A 26,208-nucleotide genomic window follows, 5' to 3' on the forward strand; every position below is an offset into this window, starting at 1 on the left:
TGTTTGTCCTTGGTAGATAACCAGTTTATCAATGAACTAACTCTTATGACGCTGTGAACTGATACCGATGGCACAAAATGTACAATAACTCAACGTACATAGAATGAAAATGTGTACAACATGAACACAGTTGTATAGTTACGTATATTCAATGAGTGATTTAATGTAGTGCATACATACATTGACGTGATCATTTATTCTAATTTAACGTTGAATTATTATACAGCCATTTAGATTAGAACTTTTGTATTTCAGAATATCATATTATTTGTTTTCCAGCGGTTTATCCTGTGAATATTCAATTCAAGCGGCCGATGCATCATATAGTCTGCAATTGGAGTTTACAGACGTTGATGTTCAATCATCTCAAACTTGTCGTGACGACAACATCAGCGTGGCAAATATAAGTAATGAATTACAATATTACCTGAACTTAACTTTTACCGGGTACAGAACTACATGTAGTCTAACCCTCCTAATTCAGTGTGGAGATACGTGTGTCTAATTGTGTCAGGTCCCGCTGGTTACCGACTGATTCGCCCTGATTGTGATCCGTGGTTTGTCGGCACCATCGAGATTTTTACTTGCCTTTGTCACGGGTGCCGCCGGTGAGACAGGATAACCTTACCTAGTCGTGAACACCTGTATCATCACCACCTGACGTACAATGGATTCTGCGTTTAGCAGATATTTCTTCTATGTGGTTCGTCGTTTTCCCCATCGTACATTTCCCACGCCATTGAATAACTGAAATATTGTCAAAGTTCCAAGTGGCAACAAAGGAGAAGTCATTAAAGTCGCTCATTGTATATATCATTAAAGTCGCTCAGAATATATCACTTATGGAATCTGGAACACTTATAGTAATACTATACAATCAAAGCAAACCCGATACATATGTTTGACTACAATGTGCCGACAATTGCAGCTATAGATATATTGGCTGTGTAACAACTGAGACACAAAGCACACTATCCGATATATGCATAAGTCTATGTTGACTTAGTTTCAGGTGGAGATGACCCAGTTGCCACAATCTGTGGTATGCCGACCTCCTCTTATCAAGGAGGAAACAACATGAAGGTCACATTCACCTCAGATGGGTCGAAGGTCAATAAAGGATTTTCAGTTGGATATCGGAGCGTCCCGAGTGAGACATTATTAATTCATTAGAGTAAATCATAGTTATCATGTTTTTTAAACGACACTTATGAGGGTTTTTTATATTAAAAAATGTGCCGTAAAAATGTCTTATCATTGCCATACCATAAAATCATTAATTCTTATGAAACATTAGTTGTATTCATTATGCATTTTCTTTGAACACACTATGTCATTTAGAATGTGGTCTAATGTAACAAATGTTATTGGTGGCGTGAAACCTTCTGAGAAAAGTAACAATTATCTTACTTCCGTCCTGGATTCGAACCCATACTGCCAGACCGAGGCACCTAATCGCGGGCACACAAAGTCAGCGATGCTTTTTCTTGTTTATTTACTTGTTTTCCTTTTCCATAAATTACATTACATAAAGTACATGTTACCTGGTAAGTCTTTGGCATGGTACACCTGAAGAAAAAGAAACATTTCCAAAATTGGAAAGAACATGGACAAAATGACCTTTCCATCATTCAATCTGTGAAAATGTGTGCAAACTTCCAAAAGTAAAATTTAGAAATATCACCTTTCCGAGCTTTTGAATAGGGTCTTTTCCCTTATTACAATAGGAGGAAATGTTTGGAAAGAGATGTTACAGAAGGTGTTAACATTGTACATAGCAATGGAAATCTATAATACATCACGTTTATTTGATATGCTTCAGAGGAAGAATGTTCAATACACGTGGAGGCCACAGATATGGACTCGTTTATCATGTCCCCAGGGTACCCGAATCAGTACTTCAGGTAAATATTGTACAGGAACATTATTTCCCATGATCGTTTCTTGTCATGTTACCTTCTTTATAACACCTTCATACAAGCGTGGGGAATAATAATAAAACTTACATTTCGTGGTTCAACTTATAAGTGAAGGAACGTATGAATATTGTTTAACACCGCAGTCACATTAGTATTCCAGCTATGTCGCGGCGGTATGTCATAAATGGAGTCTGGACCAACCCAATTAGTGCCAGAACCACCGGTCCCTCCTTAATTGATTCAAAAATACTTGTGGAAGGACCACAAACACTGTTAAGAATAATTTGCATGTGTTTAAATACTACTGTCTTACATTCTTTTGGAAATCTTCAGAAAATAGCCAATCTTCAGCCAAACGAAAACAAAAGAACATAATACATCTAACAAAAACGAAACGATGTGCTTCAAGAAAAATAAAATTGATAAATAAGATACTCTTACATGTGGTTACAGCTAAATCATAGTATAGGGTTTACAATGGTGCAGATGCTATGGTCTAGGGGAGATAATTCCAGAAGTGCATCAACATGGAAAAGATCAATCAGGAATATCCCAGTGTTGGTATAGGAAAAGAAATCATACGTAATTTTAACACGCAGCTATGTACACCGTCAACAAGATAGATACAGTTCTCAGTACATGTATGTCAGTTACCATGGAACCTAGAATATACAAGGCGAGTTTATAACATTTGTAATTGGGGGACTATTTTCATCAGCATGAGCAACGACCAATCCTTAAACCAAGTCCCACATTGCAACTGTATGATACCTATTTAAGTAACAAACCTGAGGTACCGATGGACAAAATGCATTCGGCCCTGGGGTTCCCAGGTGAATACTTACGGGAATATAGACGAAAGATTAATTTAGAGAAATGTGAAATTACTCTTTTCCGTAAATGGCATATGAATGTCCATGAGAATGAATACGAGTTCTTCTGGACGGATTATCTACAGATAGATCAGTGGATGATTTACGCGATGGATGAAGAATAACATGTGGCGATACACCTCGATTCAATAAGTAGGATTCAAATTTTTCTGTTTATATAAAAATGTATAAAGGTCATATGCTACATGAATGAAGGATTTTATAGATCGGTGGATACATGTGGTGGTAACTTATCTTCCCTTATGTGAGTAAATGATTGATCTTTAAACGTTTTATAGGCGTTCCCGCAACTAGGCCCTTTTATACCTTGCCCACGATAAAGGTTTTCTAAATTCCTATATAAATATTATAAAGTCGAGAAACTGCCTCAAGCTATAATATAAGCAAGAATTACATTTTGAACTTCATGGCGAATGATAGTCCTAGAACATAATTGTCCAGCCAATGGGAAATCAATATTGAGAACTGTATGAGACGCCACCATTTTTATATTTTTAGCAATGCAGTAAATACTGAGCCACATTGTGAAGCTGATTACAAACTGTACGATTTGCAGAAATGTCGAGGTATGCACCATTAATTAATAAAAAGCTCGATGCCATAGAGATATTGTGTAAATGAAGCTTTGCTCCTCCAGCAACATGAACTGCCGCTGGACCATCGTGGCGACGGATAACGATGCTACGGTCGAACTGGTTGCTGTCATCTCCGACATTGCCGACACTTCCCCATCTTGCAGCAGTGACAGAGTGTCTGTGACGGACTGTAAGCTTCTATGTTAATGACGTTAATGGATAATTAGATTTGATAAATTTAAATTTAAAACAATATTCAAGAAAATGTCAGTTCCGTAGGTGGTAATATGAACATAAGAACATAAGATCAGTATCGGTTTTCTATTCAACGATGTCACTCAATGGTTGGCTGGGTACTTGCCGCGTTCTCAGGAGTTCGTAATTTTTGGCTAACTGTGACAAAACAAATGCACGATGCATAAAGACGAGAGAAACGAGGGATCTCGCAGTTTCGTTCTTCACACACATACACATATTCATTATATACCGGATTTTGTGAATGCTAAAAAGAAGAAATGTGAAATGTGTTGAACTATGTTGAAAGCTTGGCACATGTACATGTGGCATTGTCTTCCCATGAACAGTTCAGCTGATGAACAGTGGGGTCATTTGGTTGAAACATTTTGGTCATGTCGAAAATTGTGACACACATATACGTGTAAACACGTTCCACCGGATTTCATGAATGAAAAAAGTGCAACTGTCAAATGTGTGAAATGTATTAAACAAGTTTTTATTGTATTACCATCTTCAGCTGATATGACAGAACTGGGGATATTCTGTGGAACGAACAAACCTACATATAATAGTACAGGACCAAACGTGACTGTTGTCTTCACGACTGATGGCACCAATCAGGCAACAGGATTTCGTCTGAAATACAAGCAGAAACGAGGTAAGTCGTTTTTCATGGGTTACACCACATTATTATAAGGTCTACTCCGTTCTGTTAGTGAGAAGAACAAGGAAAGAATGAGTAGAACGTGTTCAAGTTATCACAGACTGTATACATCCACTGCATTTCATCTGTTGAGAGATTCTTATGTATGTGAAAACAAGACACGATGGACAGCGCAAGTGCTCTATGAAATCTCAATCAGATATGTTTGTAGAATGCTTTTGCAAGGTTCAAATGTATTTACTAAAACAATTTATAAAGTAATTAAGATTCCAATCATCGTTGCCTGCATATTCGGACAATGGTGTACTCTTGCGATATTGTAAAGGAAAAACGAGTGCAGCAATGTGTCAAATGCAGGACTGGTTTCGCGTTATTTAATTTATATATTTGTATTAGAAATATAATACGATTTTGGTTTAAATGTCAGATTATTTCTTGTGCAAATGTGAACCAAGAGAACGTAGTTGCTAGTATAAGGGGTGGAGATACGTACTGTGACTATGGTCCGTTTACAGCAATACAGATTGTCAGACACATTCATTCCTTACTTTTTTAAAGTTTTTGGCCGTGCATCTTCTAAATTTAAGAAACCCAACAAATTAACGTCTTCTCCCAAATTATCAACATCCCAATTCTGGTCCAGTATAGTTATATATTATACGGGGACCTGGATGGACTGTTGCATTCCTTTGGGGTACGAGAACCGATTGCCGTTGATTCGAGTACAATATTCTCTCTGCTTATGTTACCAGGTTTGTCACCACCAGAGTCGTGCCCGTGTGTTTTGCCATATAGATTACACTAGTGATTTCACTATGTTTAATCCCCTTGTGTTACACGCATACTTGGCGCAAACCGTGTGCCTCCCGTTGGTCACTCGTGTGGAACACGTGTGCAACGCCAATGATGTTACAAAATCATGACCCACGCACATCGGAGGGGACCAACTTTTGACACTGTTGACCCATGTTTGGCTGATAGAGGGAGTAGTGATTGCTGTATTCCTGAAACGAATGGTATCAGGTGTATTTGCTGATGCCTCCATTGTAGATGAGATGTAGTGTATTTGGCGTTATTTGGTTTTGACATTTGCTTCAATAACATAAGGTTAGGTGACAGCTCAGTGACGTGGTACTTCGTGTTACATCTTGCGATTGACCAAACTTAATCATACCGTACTATGATGTTTGCAGCCACACTGTCAACGTGTGGAGGGGCATTAACAGCTTCAGGTCCTGAGGAACTGCTTTCGCCAGGCTACCCAAGAGCATATTTGAGGTATGTTACAAAACACTTAGTGGAATAAGGGTCTCTGAAATCCTCAAAGTGAGGAACAGCTAACTGCATTCCAGTCCCCCCAAAACTCCCGCTATCAGCAGGGGTCCTCTTGCCAGCTTCCCCGGGGTGTCACATCTGATTAATGACCACAAGCTATTCTGTAGCAGACGACATGTATGTGAGTCCAGAAAATAATTGTCTTCTTTTAAAATATTGATATTTGGTTATTTTAAACTCCTTTCGAAACATTTAAATGTTCTGCAGATAAAAAAAAAGATATTGGTCAACTTGTAGACAACCCATTTAAATTTAAATTTATTGTGCGTAACATAATGGCCTTATGAGTGCTTTCAAAAGCAGGCAAGACATATTACAAAGTATAACTCTTTTGCCATGAAACATTTATCTAGTCAGTTGTGTACGAAAATATCAAAAGTACAGTACAGACATTGATGAATAATTAAAACAAATGTTCATAATTAACAAATCAAGTGGCTTTTTTACATGAAGCAGAAACAGTATATACTAACTGGATTCAACATTTGACATAATAAGAAATATCTTTCAAGAGCTATAAGCGTGTTCATAAACCTGCAGGTGCAATGGACATCATGTTACTGCCCAGTACTGGAATTGGTGCACGTGGTCTTCTGGTGACATTCATGTAGATGCGAGAAGTTCAGTTAAAACAAACTATATTGAAATAGTTTCATCTTGGTTTTCCTTTCATGTAAATACCTTAGTCACCGCTAATTCTTCTAACTTTGATGGCAAAGAGTATATAAAACATAAATAAGTACAAAGTAACAAATGTCATATTTGGGATAAAACTTTCTCTGTAAAGTGCAAACCCTAGTAATGTTTAGAGTTGAGTCCCATCTGGGACAAAAATGGAAGTTTGACAAATGGTACTCACAAACTTCGTGTACCACTCTGACAAGTGTATATTGGCACGGGTACAACTATGCAATATGTTCGCTACTTATTAAACCCACTAATTATAAAGTTTAAAATTTTACCCATCATATTATTCTTAAAAAGGCTTGAGGAACCATTTTACATTGCTACGTTAGATTTTGAGGAGGTTATTGAGGCATATAATATCTCCTTTTAATAATCTGAAGTGGCAGTCAAACATAACAAATGTTATATTTGGGATAACACTTTCTTTGCAAAGTACCGTTTCTCCGGGATTCAAACCCACACTGCCAGAGTGAGGCACCAATCGCCAGCACACAAAGTCAGCGATCTAACCCACTCAGCCACCGAGGCTTCCACACAAATGAAATTCGGACAACTGGTAGTCTAGATCACGTACTTTATGTACCCCTCTGACAAGTGTAAATTGGCACTGCTCCCATGGCCGAAAGCTATGAACACACAATGCCATTTAGAAATTGGTCAAATGTAACAAATGTTAGATAAGATAATATTTATTGCAGAAATATTTATTGCAGAAACGTTCCATTACGGGACAGATGCAATTTTAAAAGACAACATTTATATGTTATACAACATGTTATATTTGGGATAACGCTTTCTTTGCAAAGTACAGATTCTCGTACTTTTTTGGGTTGAGTCCCGTCCAGAATTCAAACCCACACTGCCAGAGTGAGGCACCTAATCGCCAGCACACAAAGTCAGCGATCTAACCCATTCAGCCACCGAGGCTTAAACAAAAATGAAAGTCCGACAACTGGTCATGGGAGTCCTGCCAATTTACACTTGTCAGAGGGGTACACAAAGTATGTGATCTAGACTACCAGTTGACTACAAGTGTTATCCCAAATATAACATTTGTTACATTTGACCACTTTCTAAATGACATTGTGTGTTCATGGCAGTCAAACAGTTTTGAACATTATTTGTAGTGGCGAACATATTGTAAATTTGCTCCAGTATAAATCAATTTTTAAATTTTTCACTGAAAGAGCAAGTTGAACAGAATACTATTAAAACACTAGTCTGCCTCACAGAATCTCAAGCTTTTTAGTTTCCTTTCTGCCTTCCCCTTACTGAAATGGTATAGCCCTAAAACATGAAGCAAGTGTAAAATTTTCTAAAAGCTGAATCTCTCATCTCAGTGTGGCTCTTTTTCAATTTATTGGCGTTATTGGTTTCTATCAAAATTATATAGACTAAGGGTTAGTCTACTAACATACCTATGAGTATGAGCCTAACCCAAAACTACTATCATTAGTAATGGCTAATGAATTGCCTAATTGGGTTTAAACCCGATATATATAAATGCTTACCCCGTTGAACATGATTTAAATATTGGTCAAGGGATGTCAGTTTCCAGTGAATAGACACTTTATTATAATTATTACCTCCAAAACGTTTTTCAAAGAGTTGATTTGGTCACTGTAGTTTCACTGTTTTGTCTTGGAGTGTTATGTTTCAATCCTTGAGTGTCAAGCTGGCCCATGCCATCAGTGCCCTAAAGTAAACAAACTTGGACCAGCTTGCCCATGCCTGCTTCACTGGAGCAGGGGAACAACTGATAAGATCATGGCTAAAGAGAATCAGATTCAGGGAGAGGGGGGATGCTGACAGGGAGAGTTTGGGCTTATGCCACTAAGTGAAAAGGTCAGGTATTGCGGTGTTTAATTGATCAGCAAATGCTGATAAGTGAACGGTTTGGGAGATAAGGTAATTTCAATTAATATTTATTCACAGGTATTTGTTTGTATGGGCAAGCTAGATTTTACGCCGTCTTAGCACTGGAATCGTTTTATGGTGAAGGAAAGCTCAAAATAACACGCAAATGTTTACCTCTATGGAAAACCAATAAGTATAGGTTTGGAGCTGCCAGCGTGAATCTTGGCTTTGAACCTCCGTGCAAAGTATCTTAGCATGATTAAGGGACGCAGTCTAGTCTGTTTGGCCGTCGACGGGTTTTTTTCAATGACGAGATTTGTATGTGAACAAAATGAACAAGCAATTGTCAAGTGGAAGTTGCTTGTGTCCTATCAATGTGACCTTCATGTTACAGGTCACAAACATGCATATGGACAATTACAGCCTATAATGAGAGCTTCGTCAATCTCAAGCTTGTTGACATTGATGTAGAAGTTAGTGATCGCTGTCAGCCGGATAGCCTCAAGATATATGACGGTAACCATTTGCATGACCTTGCATCATACATACTCCAATCGTAACTATAATACTATGATATCAATATTATCATTAAGAGTGACTTTGCATTAATGGCTTTGTATATCATCAATGGTCTGTGTACAAGGCAAATCACTTCATGCAGAAGTGTGGACTAAACAACTCCAGGCATTACAACATGACTTCTTCATTATTAACAGGGGACAGTTCTGCAAGTCCTCTTCTGGGAACTTGGTGTGGACAAATGAACGGTTACAGGTTACAAAGCACAGGGAATGTGATGACTCTTGTCTTCAACACTGACGACTCCAATAACGGAAGAGGATTCAACGTCAGATATACACAAGAATCAACTAGTAAGTTTGTTTATTTGAGTAAATCTTGCGTATAATTTCGACAGTTCACCAAATGTTGACGTAGCAAACCTTGTGTTACAAATTCGAATTCCAAAGTATTGTCATAAAGATCGAATACAGTTCTCTCTTTTAGCGGATGTATAAAAGTCATGGAAATTAATGTAACATGGCTATAGGGGTCCACAGATATAATGTAGTTTTATTGTCTTTCAAACAGGTATGGTATGCGACCAAAGATTTGAAGCTACAGACACATATTCCTACATCACCTCGCCGAACTACCCGAATTCTTTCCCAGGGTTTGTAGTTTTAATCTAGAAACAAGACATAATTACAAAGGTACTGGTGTTCATTGAAACCGTGTTTGTCCGTACCCAGTTCATCCTTTCAGGATGTGACTGCTGGTTCCGCGTGCATATATACACAGTGACATTACGCTAGAAACATGATGATTCAATATTCCGGACATTCATTAATTCAGACGATTTCAGTGGGAACGCTTGCGTCTAGATTAACCGGATTTCATTGTATTCGGTTTATAATGGTTGTGTAGTATTGTGCTTGTTTTTTGTACGATGTAGCTGCAATGTTGGTTGGCCTTAAAAGACGCAGCTGAAGCATCAATTGGGACAGCATTGTTTCTGAATATGAAGTCAATTCGGTGAACATGCTTTCACTGATTCAGTTTCGGATACAATTTAGAGGTATCACATTTTGATCTCCATTTTACCATGACAAAAATCTGCTATCTATTTCGTGATACAGAAAAATAAAAGTAAGCAACATTGGATAAATAATATTTGTTTTGATTCAGTGAACAATGACAAGAAATAATACCATAAATCCGCATATTTTTTCAACAATATCATGATCTTATATAATACTCAAATCACTCAAAATAATTTGCAATTTGTTCTTTGAATAGACCATCCTATAGAAATGTGAGGCTAGCCACTGAAAAGTTAAATAATCAAGCACACATCTCCAGCATGATGTCATAATGTAAAGACATGACGTCGAATTTGTGAAACTTTAAGTATGACGTCACATTATCTAGACTAACAAGCCATAATTTTCAGATTCTCTGATTATCCTAAATTTTACAAGCGTGCATCACTCTAGTTCTTCTATTAGGGTATTAGGATTTTGCGTCTTAAATGTTTTGAAACACTTAGCGCTATCTAGCAACCACCACGTGTATTGGTATCAGTGAATCAGTGTTTGAAATTGAAAAAAATACGAAAAGATGACAATGTATCTATACTCAAACCCTGAAGTGAGTGAGATCACATACATCTATTGATAACTCTGAATGATGCATATAAACATATAGATTGACATTAAAAAAAGAATTGTCAGAATTGACATGTGACAGATCTTAAGCCAAATGGGACAACAGTACACTTAACATCGTTAAAGAATGTTAAAGGAAGTTTGTGTTGTCTGCTTCAAACTAATCACAATATGATAAATATGATTACCTTTTTGGTAAATGATCTAATTATGTAGGTCTTTGGAAGAACTATCACTGTAAGAAAAAACCTCATTAACCCAAGCTTGAAAGAGCAAGGACAAACTTAAACACGTCCCATTTCAATTCTGGAAACCCATTTGTCCAGAAGCTCTAAACGCGATATTTACATGGGTATGTACTAAGGAAGAAAACACTGAAACAAAAATGTTTCGAAAACTTAAAAAAAAAATAATACTGTCGCTTTTCTCACGACACGCCGAAGACCCGGGTTCGATTCCCCACATGGGTACAATGTGTGAAGCTATATTCTGGTGTACCCCGCTGGAAAATTGCTAAAAGTTGCGTAAAACCAAACTCACTCACTCACTATAATTAACATTGCCTGGTTATGTTGAAAAATCATTCTTAATTCGTGTTCTACAGTTTGAAACGTTTCAATCCTGACCGGTTATCAGAGGGCACTCCGCTCATTTTCGCAAAACCCTATGTAAACTGCTTTGGTGGTCTGCGCGCGCAACTCGGCTGTCAACACAATATGCGGCGAATATGCAACTGAAGGGAACTATTATTGACGTTAAGCCTGTTTACAGACAGACAGACAAATTCATTTTAATACAGTCTCTGTTTTTTCTCACTCTGTGCACGATTGGTGTGATTCACTCGTATGTGATTTCTTATGACGAAATACAATTTTTTATCACGTTATCTAGTTTTTCACGTTTTACGATAATTTCTCCAGTTTATCTAAATGAACTCGTCTAAAATGAAACAGTTGAATGGACTGTGTGAGATGTGGTGATATGACCGAGATACAAGGCTGGTTACAAGAGAATTTGCGTAGGAGAATGATTGGCTTCATGCGACCGAAGCATATTTATAGTGTAATCTTTGCTTTGACACTGGCTTCTAATCAGGTCAGTGTGGTAATTAGTAATTTGTAACTCACCCGTAAGTAAGACACATGAGCATTCTCTTCAATTTGCCTATGATGAAAAAAAACATTGCTGACGCCAGTTTACTCTGCGCAGAGCTTGCGTTGTCGGCTTCGCTGTGCGGAGTTCTATTTGTTTGGTTTGAGAACAGAATCTGGCTAAATGACAAGAAAGTTCATATGTAAATAGTGTGGTTCCCGTTATCACAGATTGGTTTCAGATGCGCTGTGAATATACAATGGTTGCCCATACATACTTTCCATTCAACTTCTCAACGCAAATTTGCATGGAGACAAACTGTCTTTTATACTGACCATGTCCTCTTCTTCGTGTATAGATTCCAGGGTATATAACCCTATTAATGTGTCGTTATTCACGTGATGCTCAGTTTATGAATTTAATAAAGATATCGATGTTATTGGTGTCAGTACCACTCTGCCATTTTGAGTGAGTGAGTGAGTGAGTATGGTTTTACGCCGCTTTTAGCAATATTCAAGCAATATCACGGCGGGGGACACCAGAAATGGGCTTCACACATTGTACCCATGTCGGTAAACGAACCCGGGTCTTCGGCGTGACGAGCGAACGCTTTAACCACTAGGCTACCCGACCGCCCCCTGCCATTTGTGAAGATCCGGGGAAGAATAGGTCTTGCTTGTCGTAAGAGGCGACTAACGGTCAGGTTCCCTGACTTGGTTGATGCATGTCATATCGTATCACAATTGCGTGGATCGATGCTCGTGATGTCAATCACTCGATAGTCTGGTCCCAACTCGATTATTTTACAGACCGCCGTCATATAGCTGGGATATTGATGAGTGCAACGTTAAACAACAAACAAACACTTAGATTACGTAACAAAACTATGTACTATTAGACCGCCTCCGTGGTCCGGAGAGCGGAAGGTTCGGGGTACAATCCCCGGCCGCGTCATACCAAATGACGTTAAAAGATGGTACTTATTGTTACCCTGTCTGGCGCTCGGCACTAAGGGGCTAAACCAAGGACTGGTCGACTCGGAGTCAGTATACTATGTCTGAGTTGGGTATTCATGTTAAACTGCGGCATGGTACATATCTCAGTGAGCTAGCACTATATATCATCATCAGTCCGGACTAGTACAAGCAGCCACACAACCACACATACGTACATGCACGTCGCTATGTAAGTGCAATAATCTTGGACGCGACGTTAAACGCAATTTCACCTCACCTCACCTATGTACTATTAAAACCTTGATGTTTGGTATATTTGGAAGCTGGCGTCTAGACATGCTAGACATTTGAAGCGGAAGAACCTCCCCATAGTGGAAGGGACTTTCCATTTCCTTTGTTTAGTTTTCAAGGAAGCTGAAGACTGATTAGCTGATGTCGACTTCCTGATTTTCATGAGATAAAAAAACCCATGACATATCATTTAAATAGTTCATGTAATTTATTCAGATTAACATGTTTGAAATAATCCAATTTGAGAATGTTATTTATATTTTGAGTTATTATTATAAGAAGAACAAAACAGCAATAGTGAAGATTAAAGTCGATAAACATATATATTTTTTTTTTAATTTTGAGCCTGAATTGTTTTTAAGAAACACCTTGAACAGTGTAATTCTAGTGCCAGGCCATTTTTTTCCAAAGTCTGAAGCAAAATTATCTTATTCAATTTTATCTTTTATCATTTGTTCCATAAAATCGAGCCCCATGTAACATCAAATGCCATCTTATAACGTCTTGTGGTATGACGCGACCGGGGATCGAACAATTGACTTCCTTGAGTGAAATATTGATCTTTATAAAATGTCCAGAAGTTGACATTAGGCAATCTTTCCAATTCTTTGGATAAGATATTATCCTTTGGAAATAACTTTTATTTCACATTGCCAGGTAATAATAAAACGATTTTCTGCAAGCCAAAAACCTTATATAAATTTACATTAAATCCTAGTTGAAATTTGCTTGACCAATGCTGTAAGCTTAGAACCAGCAATGAAAATTAATACTTGACAATACATGATTACGAGTTATTTATGTCATATGGATCCAGGAAAAGAAAGAACTAATGATGTAAAATCTTTTAATTTCAGTGTTTCTGGCTGTTCGTCGTACAAAATAGAATGCGGCTTTGATACAAGAAACAAGCTCGAAGTGCTGGAGTTAAATCTCCCTGAACGAGTAAGTGGCGAGTGTACGAGTGACTACATAACAGTACATGACGGTGAGTGGATTTCCTCACTTCATTTTTACCACTTATTGTAGATCCTTTAACTCGTATGATCGTTTTATGGATTCCCTCCACACTGTTTTATGCAAGGAAAGTATCATTTTGTTGTATTTAGAGGATTTATCCTCGTTTGACATTATGTTGTGTGATGTATCCTACAGTAGAACACGGATATCACGAACACGGATAGAGCGAACAAACGGATACAACAAACTGTTACAAAATCCATATATATTATGACATAAAATATACGCACATAACGAACTCCGCGAAACAACCGCCTCCGTGGTCTAGTGGTAGAACGTCCGCCCGGGGAGCGGAAGGTTCGGGGTTCAATCCCTGGCCGCGTCATACCAAATGACGTTAAAAGATGGTACTTGTTGTTACCCTGTCTGGCGCTCGGCATTAAGTGGCTAAAACAAGGACCGGTCGACTCGGATTCAGTATACTGTGTCTGAGTTGGGTATTCATGTTAAACTGCGGCATGGTATCTCAGTGAGCTAGCACTATGAATCGGCATCAGTCAGGACTAGTACAAGCAGCCACACAAACACATACACGTACATGCACGTCGCTATATAAGTGCAATAATCTTGGACGCGACGTTAAACCCAATTTCACCTAACCTCACCTATGTACTATTAAAACCTTGATGTTTGGTATATTTGGAAGCCTGCGTCTAGCATCCAAATCAAATGCAGTCAGAGGAGACAGGTCAGGCCTAACCGGTCAGGATTGAAATGTTCAAACTGTGTTTCACAATTTAGGATGACCTTTTGAATGTAACTAGACAATTTAATCTATAAGCGCACCTGTTTTGCATGACAACATGTACACATCTATAGTCACATTAGATTTAACTATTTGTTACGAATCCCGGGAATGGACATTGATTCTTCAGGGATTGACTGCAAGGAACATTCCACAGTATTTTGCAATGTTAGCCAGATGGTTGTGACTTGAGTTACATGATGATAATACCATAATTCGCCAATTAGTCCGAATGGCAAGCTCGGGCGCGGCTACAGCCATGAAATTCAGTTCGCCTCAGTCCCATATTATGCAGTGGAGCTGTGTTATGCTCGGGGTAAGGGGTCAAGCAAATCGGCCAACTCCGACACTACTCACATAAACGCTAGGATTTAATCGTACAGAGTTACGTCCCTTACGTCTCTCATCGTATCCCAACTGCGTGGATCGATGCTCGGGATGTCAATTATTAGATAGTCTTTTCCAAACTCGATTACTTTACAGACCGTCGTCATATAGCTGGGATATTGATGAGTGCAACGTTAAACAACAAACAAACACTTAGATAACTTAACAAAAACTATGACATTGTACTATTAGACCGCCTCCGTGGTCTAGTGGTAGAGCGTCCGCCTGGAGAGCGGAAGGTTCGGGGTTCAATCCCCGGCCGCGTCATACCAAAATACGTTAAAAGATGGTACTTGTTGTTACCCTGTCTGGCACTCGGCATTAAGGGGCATAACAAGGACCGATCGACTCGGAGTCAGTATACTGTGTCTGAGTTGGGTATTCATGTTAAACTGCGGCACACACACACACACACACACACACACACACACACACACACACACACACACACACGTCGCTATATAAGTGCAATAATCTTGGACGCGACGTTAAACCCAATTTCAGGAACCCTGCAGAGTCCTTCGCTTGGATGAAGTCGGCTGGGCTGAAAAGTGAAACAGAAGGCTTTCTATTTGCTGCTCAGAATCAGTCACTTACCACTCGAAACTGTCAATGTGTGATTTTGCATCAAAATGTAAATATGAAATGTAGATTATGTTAATGAATTTAATGAGACTGTCCAACACATTGTCAGTGGATGCCCAGCTTTGGCACAAACACAGTATCTTAAGCGACATGATGGTGTTGCTGGATCATTCTATTACACGTTTTGACGCTAATGTGATTGACAAGATTCAGGAAAAACATGGCAAATATGCGGACCTCGCTTTCGAAATGTCACGCTTGCATCCCAACTACCCAGTTGTCCGACTCCCCATTGTTCTCGTTGACTTAGGTTTGGTATCTCCTAGTATGTTGACTGAGTGGAAGAGAGATCCATAGTGAACAGCGTATTGGTACGAAGGAGAACTATAAGACTTGAGCCTGTATGATGGGATACTGAGTAGGAGTTGATTATGGAGTAGAATTGCATGGACACGCCATCAGATCTCGGAGATTTTACTCCGCTGACGCTGAGTCATGGCATTTATTTGCCTGACTCGATTACGTACAGGCTGCATGATGCACATTGCAACGTGAATATTACTGAAAATACAATTTATCATCCAAAACTGGCTCGGGTGAGATAGAGAGGTTATCACGCGAGTGTGTTTGGGGATGGTAAATATCCTGCATTAGGAATAAACATTGTATTTAGCGAGCCTTGGCGAGCTAAATACATTGTGTTTATTCCTAATACAGGATATTTACCATCCCCAAACACACAAGCGTGATAACCTCTTTATCATATAATGTCATTCTTTAATTCTGTGCTTTAAAATCGCTCTCCCACAAACATTACCGAAACATTGCGAATTTTCCTGGAATGCGCGCATTAATATTTATTACGTCACAGGGTAAGTGATGTGTCAGTCGGACAGTGACAGTACCCAATATAGTTCCAACTGAAATCTGTTTCTTATCCAGTGGCGAAGCAACATATACGCAAAACAACAATTGTTTTTACTTTCCTTATGCGACAATCAATCGGTCGGTCCGCTAGAGTAACTGCCCTTTTTCAAAGGGAAGCTACTCTAACCCTAGCCTGTGAGACGTCACGGCCACGTTCAGAGGTTGTTGACAGTCGGCCTGTCCTGTCATAACGTTAAGAAGTGCAGTCAGATGTACACACAGCGACAAAACGAAACAAGGTAACAATTCAAACATATTTCGGCCAAATCCAGCTATTTTAATTTGTTGAAAAGGGATTCAAGCGGCAGAGGTCTACAAGCACATATATGGCTACTGATCCCGCCTGGCTAGGCCTCGTGCCCTTGCAAAATTGTTTCGAAATTTATATCTCCAAAGCTGCCAAAACTTATAAAATGCCTTAGCTACGTCACAGTTAGAAACTGTTTTTCAATATATTAGACTGTTCTTTTGATAATGGTAGCAATTATCACTGTAGTTTATCCAGATTCCCGTTGGTAATTCTGACTCGATCGCCGACACTCTCCTACCCAGAGTTCCATGCGGCCGGCAGCCAGCTAGCATAGTACCTCTGCCACAGGCCAGCGCCATGTGACGATTCGTCACATCTTTCACAGTCCATTCAAGATATTGCATATGCTTTTCACCCGTTTCATGTTTGACAAGTCTACACATTTTCATAAACAAATGTCAAAGAATGGTTAACTTTCATTGAGAAAGTATGCAAATATGTAAAAATCTACTTGATTTTGCGTGGTTATCCTATGTTTACATTGGTTGTACGGCTCCACGTGCTGTCATCGAAGCCCAACGGAGAGCTAGCCACACGGTCACTTTGATGCATAAATATATATTGTCATGCAACTCACTGTCGCAGTTGTAGTAGCATATCTATATAGTTATGCAAAACAATATGTAAAGCGCCCCCAAATACTTGCATTAGTCTGTTCTATACTGATTTCTGAAAAAGCGCGTTTGTTTACAAACAAGAGAAAAGTCCGGTCACGTGATATGCAAATTAGCCTGTGGCAGTGGTGTTATGCTGAGTCACCACTGCGACGGAGTGTGGATCGCCGAATGACAAGGGCGACGCCATATTTGTTTATAAACAGTGAAAGTAGTCCCTACTTGACCTTTGATATTTGCATCTCTATCCGCATATAACCCCAACGGATATCGTTTTTATCCGTTGGCTTTATCCTGCCGAGAAACCTACCCATTATATGATGAAATTGCATCACAATGCTTGTAGACCATTGTGACGTCATTAGTCACCATGACGTCACAATCAATGAAATCACTAATGGCTCGGCTACTGAAGCTGTTAGCAGTACTTTTTACATTTAAGACAATGCTTATTACTGTCTACAAACTGAAAAAAATGGAAGAATGATGTTGGATGATAAATAAAATCTTACCATCGTGTCTTTTGATATCAAATACATCAACACTCGTTGATAAAAATGGAAAAAACTCCTCGGCAAGTCTTTCCTCTTTTTTAACTAGTCTTCATATAAGTGATGTCAAAAGACTCGGGTGAGATTCTCTATACATCACTCACTCTACACAGATGAATACCTTGCATGATTGCCTTGTGTTTTATAGGGTGGTACAACACATCCATACCACTCAAGTCCATCAACACCCAAAATTTCCGGTTCTGTGGTAAGGAACTGCCGACGTTCGTGAGCCCCAGGTTCTTCATGTTTGTCCAATTCCACAGTACACAAGCAACAACAACCAGCAGCTTCCGGATGAGATATTTGGAAGGAATATTTGCGGGTAATGTGAACCTTTCTTCAGGTTTGCAGGGTATCTTTGGTTGGGAATTTCATCACTCAGTTTCAAGTCACTCAAATGGTCATCAACAGGTTGTATACTCCGTAAATACATAGGGCCGCGTTGCAGTGTTGTAGATATTTTTTTATTACTTGCCCGTGAAGAAATCACTCGTGTAATGAACATACAGCTGTATTACATATTGTGTAATACCAAAGCGCGTGTTAATGCACTGCGGGAACAAGTTTCACGAACAAATATTGAAAACTCTCAACATACCTAGGCTTATTCAACGACATTGCGTGTAGAGATGAGAGATCATTGAAAGGAGCTTATGCACACTCGATGACCCCAACAACCCTGTTGCTAGGCTGACGTCACATGGCATTGTTTCGCCGAGGGATCTTGCAACAAAATTTTACAAATTACGTCATCGAGTATTGGGACGTGATTGTAAACTTTGTGGTGCAGGACCCCGTTCCACAAGGCGATCGTAACGCCACGACACTTGTACGTCTTGGTATATAGAACGTATTGATAACCTTAGCGCTATGATAACGTTTGTGAAAGGAACCCTGAATTCTTAAGATGGATTGTTTCATGGTATTGAATTAATACGTGTCAACGTTTGACGTGTTTGAAGTATTTTTTTGTTAAAATCAATTGGATTATGCTGTGGGTCGTGCAGATGTCTGCCTATATATATTCATACACGACATTGAAATTCTAAAAACAGTTTTAAACGGCAAGTAATAAATAAAATACTAAACTCGCTCGTTAACGTGTGTCATACCCTTTCGGCCTCTTCAGCTGTACAATGTATGTATTTACAGGGGATGAAGGAATATTGACAATGAATGTAACTCTATCCCTCTGGTCCAATTCAATGAGAATATTTAATCCATTTGGAAGTTCCTGGAGTAGGATGTGTGAAGGTCTCCGGCCAGTCCCCCATGCATGTCGTACATATAAACTTTGACTAACGAGGATCGAGATGGTTTTATTGTTTGGCGTTGCTAATGCAGCCAGTCACCATTTTGCTGCGTCTCAATTACTTTCAGGTCGTCTTGGTATACATGGAGCTGATTGCGGTGTAAAACAGCATTCACTCACTTATTCACTTAATCTCAGACCAGTAATAAGAGGTCACATGAAGAAACGAATGATCCTCTGATTTACAAAGGACACTGTTTGCAATCGCCCATACATAACCTTCCTATTATATTGTATTTATTTCGTCTAAGTTTCACACAGACGTTTCAAAAGTTATAACTACACCATACTCGGGTTTCCTATCGTTTCTTCCTCCTTGTTATTTGGCTTACCTTGGGATTGAATGTTTGAAATGAGAACGAAACGAAATCGAATCGCAACATCGTTTTAGCCCCTAAGGGACGGCCGGGTAGCCTAGTGGTTAAAGCGTTCGCTCGTCACGCCGAAGACCCGGGTTCGATTCCCGACATGGGTACAATGTGTGAAGCCCATTTCTGGTGTCCCCCGCCGTGATATTGCTGGAATATTTCTAAAAGCGGCGTAAAACCACACTCACTCAATTAAGCCCCTAAGCGGACAGATATATTCATTGGTACACCTGGATGTATTAGTATACATTATTATAATAACGTATTCCAATAAGTTTATTTTGGGAGCATTTCGACCGAAGATAATGTCTAGACACAAATTAGTGACTTGCCTCGAACAGGGTCATTGCAACTGCTGATGTGTAACGGGGATATTCCGTTTGTGTATCAGTCAGTGTATATGATACATTTTGGATTTACAGTGACCAGGGATTTGAAAATGTTTAATCATACAGGATGGGACAGAGAACTGGACCATTCCAGTCTCCCTTTAAACGATATAATGAATATATAACTGTTATCAGATGCTTATATATTTATGCCATACAAATATAACTGCAGCAGATGAGTTATTAGTAGTATGTTAAAGTTATGCTTACTTTAATAACTATATGTTTTGTAATTCAGATGAATATGTGTCTCCCTGTGGCGGGTCACTGATTGCGACTGATGGAGTTCAGAACATTACATCACCAAATTATCCAAACAATTATACAGGGTAGGCCTCTTATATATTTTTTTATTATTTAAACTTCACATGTTCCTATTGCATTTTGTCCAATGGCATCTCCAATTGTCATCTCAAATTGTAGATGCAGCTCACCAGACTGAACGACAAGCCTGCTAAACCCGTCACCCGTCGTCCCTTGTTAGCGATTTTGCGTTTGTAATTGTCTCCTTTTTTGAAATATAACACAAATAATCTACATGCTACATGTATGTTGTAGCCTTTAAAATGTTTTACTTGACACGGGTTCACAACAGTTACACTATGGCTAGATTAATAAACCCACGGTAATGTACTGTACAAGTCTGGGTTGAAATTATTTAGTTATGTCAGATTGTTGTATTCACTGCAAGGTAACAATTCAAATATCTCGTGATTATACTTTGGTACAACACTGTTACATACTCTCCATTGGAGGTACGGGATCATGACATATAAATGTTGTGATTGTAGTTAGAAGAAAGATCATCTTTGAAAAATGACTGCCTGGGATAAAACGGTTTTGGAACCAAAAACTAACGCTCCAACATACCCAAAACATTGCACATGGATTATGCAATTTCTCGGTACACCTGGCCATGCTTGATTTTGACACTTCTGTGAAAGGTGGTCAAATCGCTCTGAGCCAATAGTATTATTAGTTTTCGTAATCCACAATAACACGTAAGCTCCCTACTCTTGCTTTAATGCAGTATTTGTGATAAGATTGTGAAAAAGTCTTCTACAACGTGAAGAACGCCAAAGGGATATTGACATTCTTCAAACTGGTATAACTCAGCAAGAGGTAGCCAATACGTTCAATGTGTCTCCGTCTGTAAATAGGTTCCTGCGGACACAAAATGTTCCTAATCGGTCCCGCACAGGGCTTCCTAAGTCAACAACACAGGTCCATGGTCGATTAATCAGAAACCAGGGTTGACGAAATCGACCCCAAACGACAATCAAAACTTAGTTCAGTGGCGCAAGGTCACCGGAGATCAAGTTACTGTCCAGACGATGCATGCTGCTAATCTGCAGGTTCCGCCACCACGTGTTGTACCACCGTTTACAAATTGACACATTCTAACCAGACGCCAATGTGCGGGGAAATTATGGGAATCGCCGATGGTTTCGTGGGCGTGTTTGAAGGCGTCCTAACGAACGTCATTCGACCGTCAACGTAAGGCAACGGGAAAGAAATGGGAGTGGGTCTGTAATGATATTGGCGGGATCATAACGCTCGTGCCAACCGTACACGTATTGTAACTAGCTACTTCCGGCAGCAAAGCATCACCAGAATGCAATGGCCAACATGAGTCCTGACCTTTCCCCTATAGAGCAAGGCTTGGACATGATCGGACATGTACGTCAAAGTCAAGGCCGACGTCGAAGGCCACCAGCACTGCAAGACACGACTCCCTCGAGAATCTTTTGGGAGATTAATTCGGACCATGCCACGCCGTAACGGCGAGTCAAGTCATAATCATTTTGCATCAATGTATTTTTTTGCGGCAGGCAATTTTTTTTAAGTCTGATAGATTCTCAGCCCTCTTATCCCTCGCGCGGCCCATTGCATCAATTGTTACATATCTAGCGACATTGTTGGAAGTTAATGTACTTGGTTGTTTTCTATCTGCCAGTTGGTTCTCAATATTTCATAAGAAGTATTTCTTTCACGATCCGTAGGCTGACCGTAACGTGACTTTTGAACTGTTAAAAAATTACCTGTTCCGGTGAGCTACATGTTGTTATTACTGCATGTTACAAGGACGTATGTAATTTTTCATGTTTAATGTTGAATGACTTTTTCACCAGGTTCGTAAATTGTACATGGACCATTACAGCAACAGATAGTACCAAGATGGTACGGCTCTTCTCAACAGACTTCCAACTGCTTAAACGTCCTTTTCCTTATCCTAATTGTGATGTTAGTATTCATTACTTAAGAATATACGACGGTGAGTACATCTTTTTTATGTGAGTGAGTGGGTGAGTTGGGTTTAACGCCGCTTTTGACGGTATTCTAGTTATATCGCGGCGTGTCAGCTTAATGTGGGAGGAAAGCCCGACGTTTACCACTCCGGTGAAACCCACGAAACCCACCCTAGAAAAATAATCTTGGCGAACCGGGATTCGAACCCACAATCATAGGTTTCTGGCGTGCCCAAGGGACGCAACTCTGCACAGCGAATTGCGGCGCCTTAGACGACTGGGCCACCCGTGCCCCCTTTTTTATGTAATTTTCACTGAATAGATACTGGCACGGCATTCTTCGGTGAGTGAGCATGGTTTTACGCCGCTTTCAAAACTATTCCAGTAATATCACGGCGGTAGACGTAGACTTCTGAAATAAGCTTGACACATTGTATCCATGTTGCGAATAAAAAACTTGGCCTGCAGCGTGACGATAGAACGCTTTGTTACAACCCTTAATGTAAAAAATACTCTTAATGTAAAAATGTTTACATTAAGGGTTTAAGTTAAAGAAAATATTTTTTTACATTAAGGGTTATCACTATGAAATAATACTTCGCAGATTTAATTGATCGTTACTTTGTTTAGATGTGCAAATGACTATATTAATCATTTTTAGATTCCCTCTCAACAACGACCACCTGGTTGTCATGTTCATGCTTCATAAAACGTTTTATGACCACTGACCCTTTTAACCGATTTTTATCAAACTTACTGTTTTACAAAGGTTATTTTTTGATACTCTGCAAGGTAACCTCGTTACTATCCTAATACCTTAACGACGGAAAGGAGGACTCAGCCCAAGCAGATCAGACCAAGTTGTAGATGATGGTTGGTTGTTAGAATCGGCCATTAACAGAGTTTTAGGCATAAAATAATGGACATTTTGTTGCAGTATTGCGGATATGACAGTTAAGCATACACCAGAATCATATGCTTTTACAAACGACAGGAATTGCAATGCAATAATGTTTGGTTAAAAAAAGAGCCCTCAGGTTTCCCAAGTACCGCGCCGAGTCAAATACAGCCACTTTCAGTTAATATGTTTCGGATATGAAGTCTATACCTTTTCTATAGCAGTTTAGCACATTCTGTAGTAAGACCATAGTTGATTGAAAATAGCGAAACAGAACACTAGGCATACGGCCTGTAGAGTATTTAGGAACCACGATCTTCTGGGTGAGCTGACATAAGCTCACCACGGAACTTCGTACCAGGTGAGCTATATATGCTATCTTTCGACATATTTTATCAATATATCGTATTGGATTGTGAATAGATTTCGCATGACGGATGATGCACGCCGTACAAAGGCGGATGACAATACGTCACATAAGCCTTTCGGACATCTTGCATGTATGGATAAAAAGTAAGCTAACTAGAACTGTCCTATGGGGAATTAATGAAGGCATGTCGTACAGAGTCCGTAGCTACACTTACGTACATATCTGAAAGAAATCGATGTAGTAGTTTAGAAGATGTCCAGACACATTGAAATAAAAAAGGCAATAACTCCGCCCAAATGAAACAAATAACAATTGCAATGTGCCCAACAACATGTTGAAGTGACCACGTGTACAAAGTTTAATTGAAATCAGTCAATTAGTTTGAAAGGAATGGTTCGGAAAGTTATTTTCCACGGACAGATCGACAGGCGGGCTGACACGCTGATTCCATTATACCCTCTAACTTCTTTGCGGGGTACAATGAACTAATACTCCAATGAAATGATATTCACGAGAGTTTTCAAAAGGAATTCATAAAAAGATATTTACTCATTTAGATGATTGAGACCTATAAATTACAAAATGGCTACTGTGAGACCATCTTGGATTTCTGAATGAGGTTATATTACTGCATGTTGTGCTGATCATCCACACCTAGTTTCATAAAGAACACATATTAGTGTTGTAAAATTGTCTTAAATAGGGTTAACTATCTAAATGCCGACCAATCAGACAACTCCATTCCGTTGGTATTGTAATAAATAATAATCTTTCTAAATATCCCTTTTAACGCAAATAAAGTCATATTGTATAGTGCCCCTAGATACAACTTTGTACCAAGATTTAACAAAATCGCCAGTTATGACCCATTAAGAATACCTGTAAATAACGACCAGGTTGTCGTTGTTGAGAGGTTGTTGGAATATGAAAGGTGCACTGCACTGACTCAAGTTCCATGGCTCTACTTTTTGTTGTTTCTTAGTAAACGCGCACAGTTGAAGGAAGAATAAATTCTATTACGAATAATTAGTCTTCACTAAATCCAGGGCCTTTTTGTACAAACGAAATACAATTTAGGTGAAAATAGTATAAAATACAACTGTTACACATAACTTTGCATTTTTGAAAAAAGCAGTTTTGACATAATTGCATATTATCAAAGTTGGAGGATAATAATTTAGACCAGGGGCGAATCCAGGATTTTGTGTGAAAAAAAGGAGAGGGGGTCCATTCGGGCCATCTGTAACTTCAGTGTCTGTAAGTGGGATGGGATGGAGTGTGAGGGGTGGAGGTGGTGAAATGTCCACCCAAGAGCGTACCCACAAAATCACAAACACTTTCTGTGTACCATTATTTATATTACTCTATGAAACAAATCAACATTTTATAACGGTAAGCAATGCGCATACAGAGTATCATCAGATGTAAAGCACCCCAAGACCACCCCACTCCACCTCCCCTGTACACCGTGCAATCAGTGCTTCATTAGGCATTTATTATCAAAGAGGAAGAGTCGCTTAGCATGACCATTTTACCATTTTGTTTTTACAACCTGTAGCAAAGTAGTTTTTATTTCATTTTAGAGAACAGCTTTGTAAAACAAAATTCCAATGACATTCTTAGATTATCAAATGGTCGGACAACTGGAAATGTTTAACTTAGCATTTGTTCATATTGTTTTTACACAAGTATTGTGTTCATTTAGCCGCTTGTTCCAGGTGGCTACGACAGTAACTACGTTGCAGAATGTCATAAACAGGCTTTGATGCAACACCAGAGCACCCAAAACAAAATGACAGTGGTACTAAAAGCGTTTGCTCATACAAATGCATTCAGACTTCAGTACACCCAAACAGCAGGTAACTACACAAAATAATTGTTTATCATTTATTAAAGATTAAAAATGTAATACTATGTATTCAATGTATGTGTGTTCACACAGCAATAACGGATGTACATGTATTACTTCCGGATGAATAAACGCGTAAGTGTGGCCCACTTGAAGATTTGGAAAATATATGTTGACGTCGAGCTGGCGATACACATGTTTTGCAAAACCTGCAATCGACCGAAATCTGCACCCCAGTTTTTGAACTGGATGCCGATTTCGTTACGCGATTATGGTTAGACTATGGATAGACTCGTTAGTCCATCCAATATACAACTCCATAATTCCAGCCTACTTTGACAAGAGTGGAAACTAGACTCAAAAAGTCAGTTAACTCTCTTGCTTCGGGAAGATTTTGGGGTACGATGAAACGCTATCACCAAGCCATCAACATACCTCCTGGTCATCCATCAAAGTTCGAGATAGTGTTTATGTGGTGTTTATAGAGTTAAAGCCCTTGCTTTGGGAAGATGTCCAGGACTGGCTTTATAAGCATCTGTCAAGTGTCTACACCATACCTCGTGGGCTTATCAATGAAACGTTTAGTCTATGGGATGTGATCTCATATTAAACTGACGCGAAGTGATATAATAACGGAAATTGTTTTATCAACTCACTCAGTAATAATACATTAAACACATATGTACATACTCTGTGTCTCTTTACATGTACACCTGTCAAAATGCCAAGCGCCACACCTTCTTTATTCTCAAGTATCATGACCATCAATGTAACATCAGGTTCTACATTTGGAAGTGATTAGTTTTAATTAATGTAAGACGTTTTATGTTTCTCTAGAATGGTCGGGTCACTTCATTTTATATCAAGAGTGAGTGAGTTGGATTTAACGCCGCTTTGAACAGTATTCCAGTTATAACACGGCGTATCAGTTTGATGTGGGGGGAAAGCCCGAAATAATGC

General features: G+C 39.1%; 1 protein-coding gene across 2 annotated transcripts in view; it reads left to right on the forward strand.

The window, feature by feature from the left end:
- LOC124146831 (cubilin-like) overlaps positions 1 to 26,208 on the forward strand; it is an 82,868-nt gene that overhangs the window by 48,101 nt on the left and 8,559 nt on the right. The window contains exons 6-19 of one of the 2 annotated variants that reach the window (XM_048389344.1): positions 280 to 407; positions 1,007 to 1,150; positions 1,823 to 1,904; positions 3,450 to 3,577; positions 4,142 to 4,282; positions 5,482 to 5,566; positions 8,562 to 8,683; positions 8,884 to 9,039; positions 9,257 to 9,338; positions 13,529 to 13,659; positions 17,959 to 18,135; positions 20,121 to 20,211; positions 22,015 to 22,157; positions 25,118 to 25,258. In XM_048389344.1, coding sequence (XP_048245301.1) covers positions 280 to 407; positions 1,007 to 1,150; positions 1,823 to 1,904; positions 3,450 to 3,577; positions 4,142 to 4,282; positions 5,482 to 5,566; positions 8,562 to 8,683; positions 8,884 to 9,039; positions 9,257 to 9,338; positions 13,529 to 13,659; positions 17,959 to 18,135; positions 20,121 to 20,211; positions 22,015 to 22,157; positions 25,118 to 25,258 — 1,751 coding nt within the window. The remainder of the gene's footprint in view (positions 1 to 279; positions 408 to 1,006; positions 1,151 to 1,822; positions 1,905 to 3,449; positions 3,578 to 4,141; positions 4,283 to 5,481; positions 5,567 to 8,561; positions 8,684 to 8,883; positions 9,040 to 9,256; positions 9,339 to 13,528; positions 13,660 to 17,958; positions 18,136 to 20,120; positions 20,212 to 22,014; positions 22,158 to 25,117; positions 25,259 to 26,208) is intronic. The other variant, XM_048389315.1, reaches the window with a different exon arrangement.

Source organism: Haliotis rufescens, unplaced genomic scaffold (assembly GCF_023055435.1).
Source record: "Haliotis rufescens isolate VD_foot unplaced genomic scaffold, xgHalRufe1.0.p SCAF_1, whole genome shotgun sequence".
Taxonomy (NCBI): domain Eukaryota; kingdom Metazoa; phylum Mollusca; class Gastropoda; order Lepetellida; family Haliotidae; genus Haliotis; species Haliotis rufescens.